The sequence below is a fragment of the Scyliorhinus torazame genome, chromosome 10 (assembly GCF_047496885.1).
Source record: "Scyliorhinus torazame isolate Kashiwa2021f chromosome 10, sScyTor2.1, whole genome shotgun sequence".
NCBI classification, from domain to species: domain Eukaryota; kingdom Metazoa; phylum Chordata; class Chondrichthyes; order Carcharhiniformes; family Scyliorhinidae; genus Scyliorhinus; species Scyliorhinus torazame.
In genome coordinates, this window is record NC_092716.1 from 98,079,954 (window position 1) to 98,093,140 (window position 13,187).

The 13,187-nt window shown below is 51.0% G+C and overlaps 1 protein-coding gene across 1 annotated transcript in view; it reads right to left on the reverse strand.

Annotated features, from left to right (window-relative positions):
* Positions 1-13,187, reverse strand: part of smpd3 (sphingomyelin phosphodiesterase 3) — a 565,394-nt gene that overhangs the window by 38,040 nt on the left and 514,167 nt on the right. The window contains exon 7 of the mRNA XM_072518478.1: positions 10,761-10,824. Coding sequence (XP_072374579.1) covers positions 10,761-10,824 — 64 coding nt within the window. The remainder of the gene's footprint in view (positions 1-10,760; positions 10,825-13,187) is intronic.

Sequence of the window (13,187 nt, forward strand, 5' to 3'; positions counted from 1 at the left end):
TGCCTACGTGGTAATAAATATGATCGTGACGTGAGTGCATCTAAGAGTGTGTGTGTGTCGTGTGCAGCATGTGTCTATGACGGAACTATGTACATGGGGCGATGTCGAGTGCGTCACATGAATCCAGTTGTACCATAACATAACAGAAATGCGAACGAGAGAAGAAGAAAAAAAATTTTGAACAGTTGTCCAGTCAGACGACATCTGGAACGATAAACAACAACAGGTTATCATGTAAAATTGTCCAACTTATTAAACATATGAACTGTATTATAAGTCCATTCTAATGGGTTTGCGACGAATTCGGGTTGACCGCCTTAAGGGTGGATCAAGAACCACCGGCTGCTGTGCAGGCATGGCCATGGGTGGCGATGGAAAGGGCGTGATGTGCGGCAGCTCCACAAAGTCATCCTCGGAAGCCTGTTGAGGATCTGGCGTGTTGTGTGGCTGTGAACGTGGAAGTCGGCGAAGGGCGCGCCGATTGCGGCGACGCACGGAACCATCCGGCATGCGAACCAGGAACGAGCGGGGAGCCACTTGTCGGAGGACTTCGGCCGGTGCTGACCAGCCACCATACGGTTGATGGACGCGTACTTTGTCTCCGGAGGACAGGGGGGGCAGGTCCGTCGCTCGTGTGTCGTACCGACCTTTCTGGCGATCACGCTGCAGTTGCATGTCCCGAAGAACCGCCTCATGGTCTGTTGTCGGTGCCAGGACGGAAGGTACCGTCGTCCTGAGGGAGCGACCCATTAGTAGCTGCGCTGGCGAGAGGCCCGTGGATAACGGGGCCGATCGATAGGCCAGCAAGGCAAGGTTAAAGTCCGATCCGGCATCAGCCGCCTTGCACAGGAGCCGCTTTGCGATGTGGACACCCTTTTCAGCCTTCCCGTTCGATTGTGGATGCAGAGGGCTGGATGTCACATGAGTGAAACCATATGCTGCGGCAAAGGACGACCATTCACGGCTGGCAAAACAAGGTCCATTGTCTGACATGACAGTCCTTGGAATGCCATGGCGAGCAAACGTTTCCTTGCAGGCCCCAATGACTGCGGACGACGTCAGATCATGGAGAGGCATGACTTCCGGGTAGTTTGAGAAGTAGTCTATAATAACAATGTAATCTCTGCCGAGCGCGTGAAATAGGTCAACACCCACCTTCGCCCAGGGGGACGTCACCATCTCGTGTGGTAGAAGTGTTTCCGGAGGTTGCGCCGGCTGAAACCTCTGACAGGTTGTGCAGTTGAGCACCATGTTGGCTATGTCTTCATTAATACCCGGCCAATATACCGCCGCCCGGGCCCTTCGTCTGCATTTTTCGACACCCAAGTGGCCTTCGTGTAGTTGACGAAGAATCATCTGGCGCACACTGTGTGGAATGACGATCCTATGCGATTTCATAAGGACCCCGTCTATATTGGTGAGATCATCTCGCACATTGTAAAACTGGGGGCACTGCCCTTTTAGCCACCCTTCCGTCATGTGGCGCATCACTCGCTGCAGCAGAGGGTCAGTCGCCGTCTCTGCGCGTATGTGGGCCAGACAAGGATCATCAGCTGGCATATTTGCTGCTGTCAGAGTCACGTGTGCCTCAATTTGACGCACGAACCCCTCCGCATCTGGTGGTGTGCTCACTGCTCGGGAAAGAGTGTCCGCCACTATGAGTTCCTTCCCCGGAGTGTAGATCAGTTCAAAATCGTACCTCCTGAGTTTGAGTAAGATGCGCTGGAGGCGAGGAGTCATGTCGTTCAGGTCTTTGTTAATGATGTTGACCAGGGGGCGGTGGTCAGTTTCGACCGTGAATCGTGGCAGGCCATACACATAGTCGTGGAACTTGTCCAGTCCAGTTAACAAGCCCAGGCATTCTTTTTCGATTTGCGCGTAGCGCTGTTCGGTAGGGGTCATGGCTCGTGAGGCATACGCAACCGGGGCCCATGATGACGTGCTGTCTTTTTGCAGGAGTACCGCTCCAATACCAGATTGGCTGGCGTCTGTTGAGATCTTTGTAGGGCGAGTCGCGTCAAAGAAGGCCAGCACTGGTGCCGTGACCAGTTTGTGCTTGAGCTCCTCCCATTCCTGCTGATGCGACTGGTGCCAGTTGAATTCCGTCGATTTTTTTACGAGATGGCGCATGTTTGTTGTATTTCAGATCTTTTGGATCTATACATATACGGAGCTCGCCAGAGGGCTTCTTTACACAGACCATGGAGCTGACCCATGGCGTGGGCTCCGTGACCTTGGATAGGACCCCTTGGTCCTGAAGAATCTGCAGTTGTGCCTTGAGGCGGTCTTTGAGAGGCGCAGGAACCCTGCGAGGTGCGTGAACGACAGGGATGGCGTCCGGTCTGAGTCGAATCTTGTACGTGTGTGGCAATGTCCCCATGCCTTCAAAAACCTCCTGGTTGTGAGCGAGGAGGGAATGGAGATTCGCGTGGAACTCAGCATCCGGGAAGTCGGATATCTCATCTGGAGAGAGAGACATGATGCGCTGTACCAGGTGAAGGACCTTACACGCTTGTGCGCCCAGTAACGAGTCCTTTGATGAGCCCACAACTTCGAAGGGGAGTGTGGCCGTGTACCTCTTGTGAGTCACCTGTAGCTGGCAAGATCCTACGGACGGGATAACGTTCCCGTTATAGTCAACCATCTTAAGCCGGGATGGTGTGATGAGTGGTTTGACCTTCATGGCCTGGACTGCAGAGTAAGCAATCAGGTTGGCGGATGCGCCGGTGTCCAGACGGAAGGCGACGCGCGATCGGTTGACCGTCAGGGTGGCACACCACTCATCGTCTGGATTGATGGCATTGACCTTGTTGACATCAATGACGGCAACTCTGAAGTCATCCTGGTCATCTGCATCACTTAACTGGAAGTCTTGATGCGTGGGCTGGACGGTCCTGACTCGTGTGCGAGGTTGTCGAGGATGCGCCGGATCCATGGGTTGAGCCGCACGACAGCGGGCTGCGTAGTGGCCTATCATGGCACATCTGTTGCACTGTTGGTATTTTGCAGGACATTGCCCTTTTAAGTGTAGACCTCCACACTTGCTGCACGTCATGACGTCACGGCGTTCGTTGCGCCACTGCGCATGCGCAGTGCGATCTTGCGGTGGGCGCGCCTGCGCAGTGCGTCCCTCGTTGTGGCCGTTATTTTTGGCGCGCACCTGCGCGGGAGACCGCGAAAAGCGCGGGAAGCGGCCGCTGTCGTCCGGGCCGTGGGGCGGGAAGAAATCGACGGCCTGGATGCGTTCAACGTCGTGGGCGGCCTGGCTTGCCGATTCGACGGCTGGGGACCCCCTCCGTGCCAACTCGGACGCCTGAAATCGGGCAAAACGGCAGGCAGCATTCTCATGGAGGACACAGGCTTCCACAGCAGACGCTAAGGTGAGGCTTTTTATTTTAAGAAGCTGCTGGCGTAGGCCACTGGAGGCAACGCCAAAAACAATCTGGTCCCTGATCATGGACTCTGTGGTGGTGCCGTAACCGCAGGACTGCGCTAGAATCCGGAGGTGCGTCAAAAAGGGTTGAAAAAGCTCCTCCTTACCTTGCAGGCGTTGCTGAAAGATGTATCTTTCGAAAGTTTCGTTTACTTCAGTTTGAAAGTGCTGGTCCATTTTGAGGATGACCGTGTCATATTTGGCCTGGTTTTCGCCTTCCTCGAACACCAGTGAATTAAAGACATCATTTGGGTGGGGGCCTGCGTAGAAGAGGAGCATTGCAATCTTCGAATCATCCGAGACATTCTGTTTTTCGGTGGCACGGATGTACAGGTCAAATCGCTGCCTGTAGAGCTTCCAGTTGGTGCCTAGGTTCCCCGTGACTTGCATCGGCTGCGGTTTGCCGGTGTGGTCCATGTCCAGAATGGCAGGTTGGTAGGCAGGTATCGATCCACTCCTGTACCATGTGGTGTTGGGTGTTCTGACACACAGATGAGCCAACACAGTTGCATATGGTACAACACTTGTTTATTTAAACTCACTATTTACAACTTGGTCTTTGCACTCTGCACGTGGGGGGCTCCCTGCTTGTGGTGTTTCAACAGCTCTTTCATGCTTCCTTCTCCCCAGACCTACTGACCTCCAGGTGTCGTGCTCGTGCTTTTTATGTGGTTGGTGTTCTTGTCTGTGATTGGTTGTGGTGTTGTGTACTCTGATTTGCCTGTTAGTGTGTCCATCATGATGTGTGTGTTTGAATATCATGACATCTTCCTCATCGTGCGCGAGGCTCAGCCTCATACAGTTTAAGGTGCTGCACAGGGCACACATGACCGGAACAAGAATGAGCCGGTTTTTTGGGGGTGAGGACAGGTGTGTTAGGTGCTCAGGGAGCCCGGCAAACCACACCCATATGTTCTGGGCGTGCCCAGCGCTGGAGGAGTTTTGGAAGGGTGTAGCAAGGATGGTGTCGAGGGTGATAGGATCCAGGGTCAAACCGGGCTGGGGGCTCGCAATATTTGGTGTTGCAGGGGAGCCGGGAGTGCAGGAGGCTTAAGAGGCCAGTATTCTGGCCTTTGCGTCCCTGGTAGCCCGGCGAAGGATTCTTCTTCAGTGGAAGGATGCGAGGCCTCCAAGTGTGGAATCCTGGATCAACGACATGGTGGGGTTTATTAAATTGGAGAGGGTGAAATTTGCCTTAAGGGGATCGGTGCAAGGGTTTTTCAGGCGGTTGCAACCGTTCTTGGACTTCCTGGCAGAACAGTAGATAATGGTCAGCAGCAGCAGCAACCCGGGAGGGAGGGGGGGGTTCAATTTTATTTTTGTTTGTCTACACTGGGGGATCTGAGGGGGTGTATATATTTGCTGTGTTTGCTATGTGTTAACTCGGGGTGTTAATTTATTATTTATGTATAGGGGGGAGGGGGGCATGGGGGTTGTTTTATTTTGCTTTGTATTTAATTCTATTGGGTTCCTTTTTCATTTTGTTGTTAATATTTTGTGAAAACCTCAATAAAAATTATTTAAAAAAAAACAACAAATAAACCAAAACACTGTTTTGCCAGTTTGCGTCGTCCAGGAAACTGAGCATGTGCAGACTGGGCCGGCTGGATACGTGCAAGATGGCTGCCAATCAAAATTCCTGTTTGCTTCTGTTGCAACCCTACCTCTGCCTCGTGGTGAGTATTGCCGCCAGTTGTACCGATTTATTTTGTGTTTACCTCGCAGTAACTTTCAAATTTGTCCAGGACTGTCTGGAATCGCGTTCTGTCCTGCCCTTTGGAGTACTTAAAGGAGCAGAAGATCTCTGTTGCATGTTCACCCGCAATGGTGAGTAAAAGAGCAATCTTCTCAGCATTGGCCACGCCAGTTAGGTCGGATACCTCCATGTAAAGCTGAAATCTTTGCTTGAATGCACGCCAGTTGGCACTGAGATTGCCGTGGTACCTGAGTGGATTAGGAACCGGAATCTCGATCATCGTACATGGGTTTGGTTGCTGGTTGTCACGGATCTTGCTGAGTTGAACTAAATAGATTGAACAGGTACTCCTGGTATCATGTTGTGTTATGCTGCTTCGTGTACAATGAGCTGCTTCCTTGATGTATGCTTTGACAAAGGAAGCTCCAGACTATGAAATTAGTTCAACGTGTTTATTGAACTAGTAACACAGTTCTTAACTGAGTTTGACTCTCTGCTAATCTAACTGTAGTAACTCAATCTATCTTTACCAGCCTGCTCTAAGCCACGTGCTGGGTGTGATGCTGTTGATCAACCCTGATATAGTCTCTAGATGTCTGTTTATGGAAAGAGGCAGAGCATGTGTGCCCCGTCCTTTTGTATGGGTTGTGAAGTGCCCCCTTGTGGCAATGACACCTCTGGGTGTCCTGATTACCCGTTGGTTGTGTCCTTTTGTAATGACCCATTGGCTGTATGTCTGCATGTCATGACGTCTCTGGTGCTCCCTCTAGTGGTTACTTAGTTGTAGTGTATTTACATTAACCCCTTGTGTATATACAGTGATGCATATCACCACAGAGGGAATAATGGCAGACTTCAAGAGGTGGGATGTGCCACCATTGTCTTTGGTGGGGAGCGTGGAGACCTTGAAGATGACGGTGCTGCCTAAGTTTTTGTTCGTATTACAGAACCTCCCGATGTTTGTTCCGAAGTCCTTTTTTAGGAATGTGACTGAGTTGATTTTGAGGTTTGTGTGGGCAGGGAAGGTTCCAAAGGTGAGGAGGGTATTCTTGGAGAGGGATCGACAGGGTGTGGGGAGGGGGGTGGGGGGGTTGGGGGGGGGGGGGGGGTACCTGGCATTGCAGAGCCTGTTGAATTACTACTGGGCAGCAAATGTCGTAATAGCTAGGAAATGGGCGGTGAAGGAGAGGTCAGTTTGGGGGCGGATGGAGGAGGCATCATGTAGGGGGACCAGCTTGAGGGCACTGTTGCTGGGACCCCTTCCATTCTCGCCGGCACAGTACTCCGCGAGCCTGGTGGCGATATCAGCACTGAGGGTTTGGAACCAGTGTAGACAACACTTTTGGCGAAAGGTTTGCAGACCTGGAAGAGCTCAAGGAGATGTACCAGTTACCAAAGAGGAATAGTTTCAGGTATCTGGAAGTTAGGGAGGTGCCGTGTTTCCCATCCTGCTGCCCCCAGCTTGCGGGCATTATTGTTGGTGCCCCTTCTGTTTTCGCTGGCTCGGTCTTCCATGAGCCCGGTGATGGTATTGGCATTGAGAGTTTGCAACCAGTGTAGGCAGCACTTGGGATTGGAGAGTATGTCACTGCGGGCGCCGATTTGTGACAATCATAGATTTGCGCCAGCGAAATTGGATGCGAGGTTGCAGGAGTGGTGCCAGGTGGGCATGGAGCACTTGAAATGAATGAAATGAAAATCGCTTATTGTCACGAGTAGGCGTCAAACAAAGTTACTGTGAAAAGCCCCTAGTCGGCACATTCCGGCGCCTGTTCGGGGAGGCTGGTACGGGAATTGAACCGTGCTGCTGGCCTGCCTTGGTCTGCTTTAAAAGCCAGCGATTTAGCCCAGTGTGCTAAACCAGCCTAAACCAGCACTTAAGGGATTTATTCGTGGGAGAAAAGTTTGAGGGCCTGGAGGAACTTCAAAAAAAATAAATTTAAAGTAATCAATTTTCTTTTTCCAATTAAGGGCGGCACAGTGGCACAGTAGTTAGCACTGCAGCCTCACAGTGCCAAGGTCCCAGGTTCAATCCCGGCCCTGCGTCACTGTCCGTGTGGAGTTTGTACAATCTCGCCGTCTCTGCGTGGGTCTCACCCCCACAACCCAAAAGATGTGCATGGTGGTAGATTGGCCACACTAAATTGCCCCTTAATTGAGAAAAGCAAATCGGATACTCTAAATTGGAGTATCACCTGGAGGAACTTGAGGAGATGAATCAGCTACCAAAGGGGAATAGGTTCAGGTATCTGCAGGTCTGGGACTTTGTTAGGGAGGAAGTGTTGTCTTTTCTGGCTCTGCCGACCACAGTGCTGCAGGATAAGTTATTGTCCAAGGATGACATTGGAGAGGGTAGAGTGGCAGGTATGTATGGGGAGCTGATTAAGAGGGAGGGGACTCCCGTGGAGGAGGTTTGGAGCAAGTGGGAGGAGGAGTTGGGCCGGCATTGGGGGCCGAAGTATGGAGCGAAGCCTTGCGGAGAGTGAATGTGTCCTCTTGGTGTGCGAGATTTTTTAAGCTGGTTGGATAGAGCCCACATGACAGTGTCCAGGATGACTAGGTTCTTTTCTGGGGTGGAGGATAGGTATGGGCAATGTGCGGGAGGGCCTACGAACCATGTGCACATGTTTTGGGCGTGTCGGAGGTTGAGGGAGATCTGGAAGGTTTTCGGACGTAATGTCAAAGAATCTGGGGGTAGAGATAGTTCTGAGCCGAGAGGTGGCGATAATTGGAGTGTCGGAGGATCCGGGAGTTCAAGTGGAGAGAGAGGCTGATGTCTTGGCCTCTGCCTCCCTGATAGCCTGGGGGTGGATTTCGTTGGGTTGGTGGGATTCGGAGTGGCCAAAGGCCCCTACATGATGCCTCCTTCATCCGCCCTCAAATGCGTGAGTGATCTGGCAGAATTTCTGCATTTGGAATAAGTTAAGTTTGTCATTCGTGGGGTGGAGGAGGGGTTCACCTTGAGGCAGAAGTTGCTTATGAATTTCTTTAAGGAGTATTGAGCCGTCAGTGGGGGGGGAGGGGTGGAGTTTACTTTATTGTTTGGGGGAGGTATAGGCTGGTAAAGGGAGGCGGGTACAGGTGTGGCATGGGGGTGAGTGGGGGCAGTGGTTGGGGAAGATGCTGGGAGGGAGGGGTTTTATTACCTGTTGCTGTGGTTGGCTTTTGTATGTTTGTGAATATGTATATATTAAAATTATAATAATCTTTATTAGTGTCACAAGTAGGCTTACATTAACACTGCAATGAAGTTACTGTGAAAATCCCCTAGTCGCCACACTCCGGCGTCTGTTCGGGTACACAGGGAGAATTCAGAATGTCCAAATTACCTTACAGAACTTCTGTTGGAACTTGTGGAAGGAAACCAGAACACCCGGAGGAAACCCACGCAGACACAGGGAGAACGTGCAGACTCCGCACAGCCAGTGACCCAAGCCGGGGATCGAACCCGGGTCCAGAGCGCTGTGAACCACTGTGCGCCAAAATGTCTTCAATAACATAAACTGAATCTGACGAGGTTGGTGGAGCAAATGGAGGAGGATTTCAAAAGATGGGACATGTTACCGCTCTCGCTGGTGGGTAGGGTGCAGTCGGTCAAAATGGTGGTCCTTCCGAGGTTTCTGTTTGTGTTTCAGTGCCTTCCCATCGTGATCACTAAGGCCTTTTTTAAGAGAGTAGGCAGGAGTATTATGGGGTTTGTGTGGGCGAATAAGACCCCGAGAGTAAGGAGAGGGTTCCTGGAACGCAGTAGGGACCGAGGAGAGTTGGCGCTGCCAAACCTGGGGAGCTACTACTGGGCAGCAAATGTGGCGATGATCCGCAAGTGGGTTATGGAGGGAGAGGGGGCGGCATGGAAGAGGATGGAGATGGCGCCCTGTAAAGGAACGAGCCTGGGGGCGTTGGTGACGGCACCGCTGCCGCTCTCGCCGACAAAGTATACCACGAGCCCGGTGGTGGCGGCAACGCTGAGGATCTGGGGCCAGTGGAGACGGCACAGGGGTGCAATGGGAGCCTTGGTGTGGTCCCCGATCAGGGGTAACCACCGGTTTGTCCCGGGGAAGATGGACGGGGGGTTCCAGAGCTGGCATCGGGCGGGGATTGGAAGAATGGGGGACCTGTTCATCGACGGGACGTTTGTGAGCCTAGGGGCACTGGAGGAGAAGTTCGAGTTACCCCCGGGAAATGCCTTTAGATATATGCAGGTGAGGGCTTTTGTGAGGCGACAGGTGAGGGAATTCCCGTTGCTCCTGGCACAAGAAGTTCAAGATAGGGTGATCTCGGGTGTATGGGTCGGGGAGGGCAAGGTGTCGGAAATACACCAGGAGTTGAAAGAAGAGGGGGAAGCGCTGGTAGAAGAGTTGAAGGGTAAATGGGAGGAGGAGCTGGGGGAGGAGATCGAGGAAGGTCTGTGGGCTGATGCCCTAGGTAGGGTTAATTCCTCCTCCTCATGTGCCAGGCTCAGCCTGATACAATTTAAGGTGGTCCACAGAGCGCACTTGACGGGGGCGAGGTTGAGTAGGTTCTTTGGGGTAGAGGACAGATGTGGAAGGTGCTCAGGGAGTCCGGCGAACCATGTCCATGTGTTTTGGTCATGCCCGGCACTGGAGGGGTTCTGGAGAGGAGTGGCGGGAGCAATATCTCAGGTGGTGAAAGTCCAGGTCAAGCCAAGCTGGGGGCTAGCAATATTTGGAGTAGTGGACGAACCGGGAGTGCAGGAGGCGAAAGAGGCCGGCATTCTGGCCTTTGCGTCCCTAGTAGCCCGGCGAAGGATCTTGCTAATGTGGAAGGAGGCGAAGCCCCCCAGCCTGGAGGCCTGGATAAATGATATGGCTGGGTTCATAAAGTTGGAGAGGATTAAGTTTGCCTTGAGAGGGTCTGCGCAGGGGTTTTACAGGCGGTGTCAACCGTTCCTAGACTATCTCGCGGAGCGTTAGAGGAAGGTCGGTCAGCAGCAGCAACCTTGTGGGGGGGGGAGAGTGGAGGGGGCGTCCTGGGAGGGGGGGGGAGGGGGGGGGAAAGGGGGGACTGCCTGGGAGGGTGGATGAGCAAGAGATAACATGAAGGGTTGGGGAAACATACGGGTGAGGGCCAGTGTACAAAGCTGTGTAAATATATCATTTTGCCATGTATATATCTTGCTCTGCGCGATTTCTCGTTTTTTTTTGTTACGGGGGGGGGGGGTTATTGTTTGTAAGGGAGAAAAATTGTGTTAAAAAACTTTAATAAATATATATTTAAAATTTTTTTTTAAATGTCTTCAATAAAATGTTTTTCAAAAAGCTTCCCTCCAGGTCCTTCACTGTGGTCAGTACAGCAGCTGACACAGGATGGCCACTGTTATTGTGGCCCCATACAAAGAATGATACAATGTTCGCTGTTAGTGTGGTCATTTTTGGAACTGATACAGTGATCATTTACTGTGGTCAGTTAAGGAACTGATAAAACGGTGACTGCGTGGGCCGTACAGAAAACAATGTAGTATCACTTTCAATGTTGTCAGCAGTGTAAAACAGACATTGATCATACGAAGCTTGAATTTCAAAGATTCCTCTTAGCCCTTCCCCTATACTGAGTAAAGGTGATCTACAAAACAGAAAACCTTAAGAAAGGGAGTGAAGGCAGGACACTTACTTCTGCAGATTATCTGGTGTGATGGTGTCTTCATCATATAGTCCCTCTGGGTCCATTAAAGTACCTGTCACACAGACATATTTCATGTATTAAAGGCTTCACAGCAAACACAAAGCACTCAGAATAAACACAAGGCAGCGAGTTCAGTGACAGGGGATTAAACATTCTGAAACACAATGGATTCTGACAGACTGGAAGAAACATATTGTTGCTACAAGAGCAGGTCAAAGGCTGGGTATTCTTCAGCGAGTAACTCATCTTCTGACTCCCCAAAGCTTGTCCGTCATCTACAAGGCAACGGTCAGGAGTATGATAGAATACTCTCCCCTTGCTTGGATGAGCCATCATCATTGTCACTGTCCCTTGATTCGAGGATGATGCCTCCTCACAGTCACTGATTTTGCCTTGTGTCTTCATGGGCTAGATTTCACAGCCTGCCCGCTGGCGTGTTTCTGACAGGATGGGAGGGGTGACATCAAGTGGCTAGCTGATCACCTTCCTGCCCACCTGAAGGGCTCCAAAGTCAGCAGCCAACCTGCCATATTTATTTATTTAATTTTTGTTTTTTTAAAGTACCCAATTATTTTTTTCCAATTAAGGGGCAATTTAGCGTGGCCAATTAACCTACCCTGTACATCTTTGGGTTGTGGGTGTGAGATCTACGCAGACACACGGAAAAAGTGCAAACTCTTCACAGACAGTGACTCGAGGCCGGGGACGAGCCCGGTCCTCAGCTCCGTGAAGCAGCAGTGCTAACTACTGGGCCACTGTGCCGCCCTTTGCCCGCCATATTTAAATAAATAATTAAAGGTTGATAAGGCTTGTTGGCAAGTCTATTGAGCAGGATAATGCGCGGCCCACGTCATAATAGGTGGGTGTGGGCAGATGGGTGGAGTGGACAGGCCAGATGGAAAAAGACAGGAAGGAATGGGTGAACCGCATTTCGGGGATGCCCTACGGACATTGGGGCCATGTCTTCAAGGTTTGCCCTACCTCCTTAAGCGCTGCCTGACCTCCAAAACCTTCTTGCAGTCCTGGCAGCATCCACCACTGAGCTCTAGCGCTGCCAGGAAACCTGAAACTACCAACCAATCAGCTGGCAGATGTCGAGGGTGGGACTTCTCCCACTAAGGAGAGGACGCCCTTCTCTTAGATAGTTTAGTCCACCTCCAGTGTGATGTGGCTATAAGGCGGGCTTATTTCCATAGTGTCGGTTGCCAGCCAACTTTCCTTATGGGGAGAGAGTGGGGGTCAAGAAAGCCAACCCAATCCAACCCGTCACCCCATAAAATAGAGTCCCACGTGATTGAACAGGCCAATTTTGATCCACAGACCTTTGGATACATGGGGCAGGCCATCTGGCAGGGTAGTGGGATCCGGAGTGCAGGATTTGCTTCTTTTTATTTCCTTCTCTGCTACACCTCGATTTCATCATAAAAGACCCTGGTAGAAGCATGTGACTTTCTTTAATGGAGGCGGCTTGGGACGCTGTCATTGTCCACATGATCTTGACAGATTAGATTTTGGTGCTGTGTCCAAACACATTGACGGGACCACCTTGCCGCTGTAGCCTTCTTTCACCTTCACAGCTGTTGAGACACAATCTTCTTTGACCTGTTCTGCCATTGAGGACTTACAGGACCGCACTTTGTCTGGCATTGCCCCCCACTCCCTGAACTTTGCCCACATGGGTGGCCATACCAGGAGCAGGATGACATTGCTCAAGGGATTGACAGAGTGCACAACCTCTCCCCCATGGAGATCGATGAAGCCTGAGTGAGTGCTGCTCCATCCAAGAAGCTTGATACCATCCAGGACAAAACAGCTTACCTGACCAGCACCCTATCTATCATTTAAGCATTCACTCCTTCCACCACTAGTGCACAGTGGCAACAGTGTGTACCGTATACATGATGCACTGCAGCAACTCACCAAGGTCCCTGCAACAGCTTTCTCCAAACGCCCAACCTCCACCACCGGCAAGAACAATGGTAGCAGCGGCATTAGAATACCACCAAGATGTTGAGTTCTGTGTTGTAACCATTATAATGATGTACACAGAACATATAGTTGTTTAACTATAAAGATGATGTATTAATAAACACGTGGAAAAGATAACTGAGAAACTACAGTAAAGATGATAGCTACTAAATGAATTCAGTGAATTCTCCTGGACCTACTCTAAGTGCGACTGTCTTCTTGTATGTCTTACTACCAAAAGGCAGGTGTGTTGAGTCACGTGATGGATCTCTATCGCCACTAGCTGGTTGGAGGTTGCATTACTGACTATATGCAGAACTGTGCACAGGCATATCATAGGCATATCACCAAATCCCCCTTCTTCTGGAACTTTTAACATTTGTATTCAGTTATAACTGTGTTTTACAAAACGTGATCTGCATTGTCATTTTACACATGTCATATATA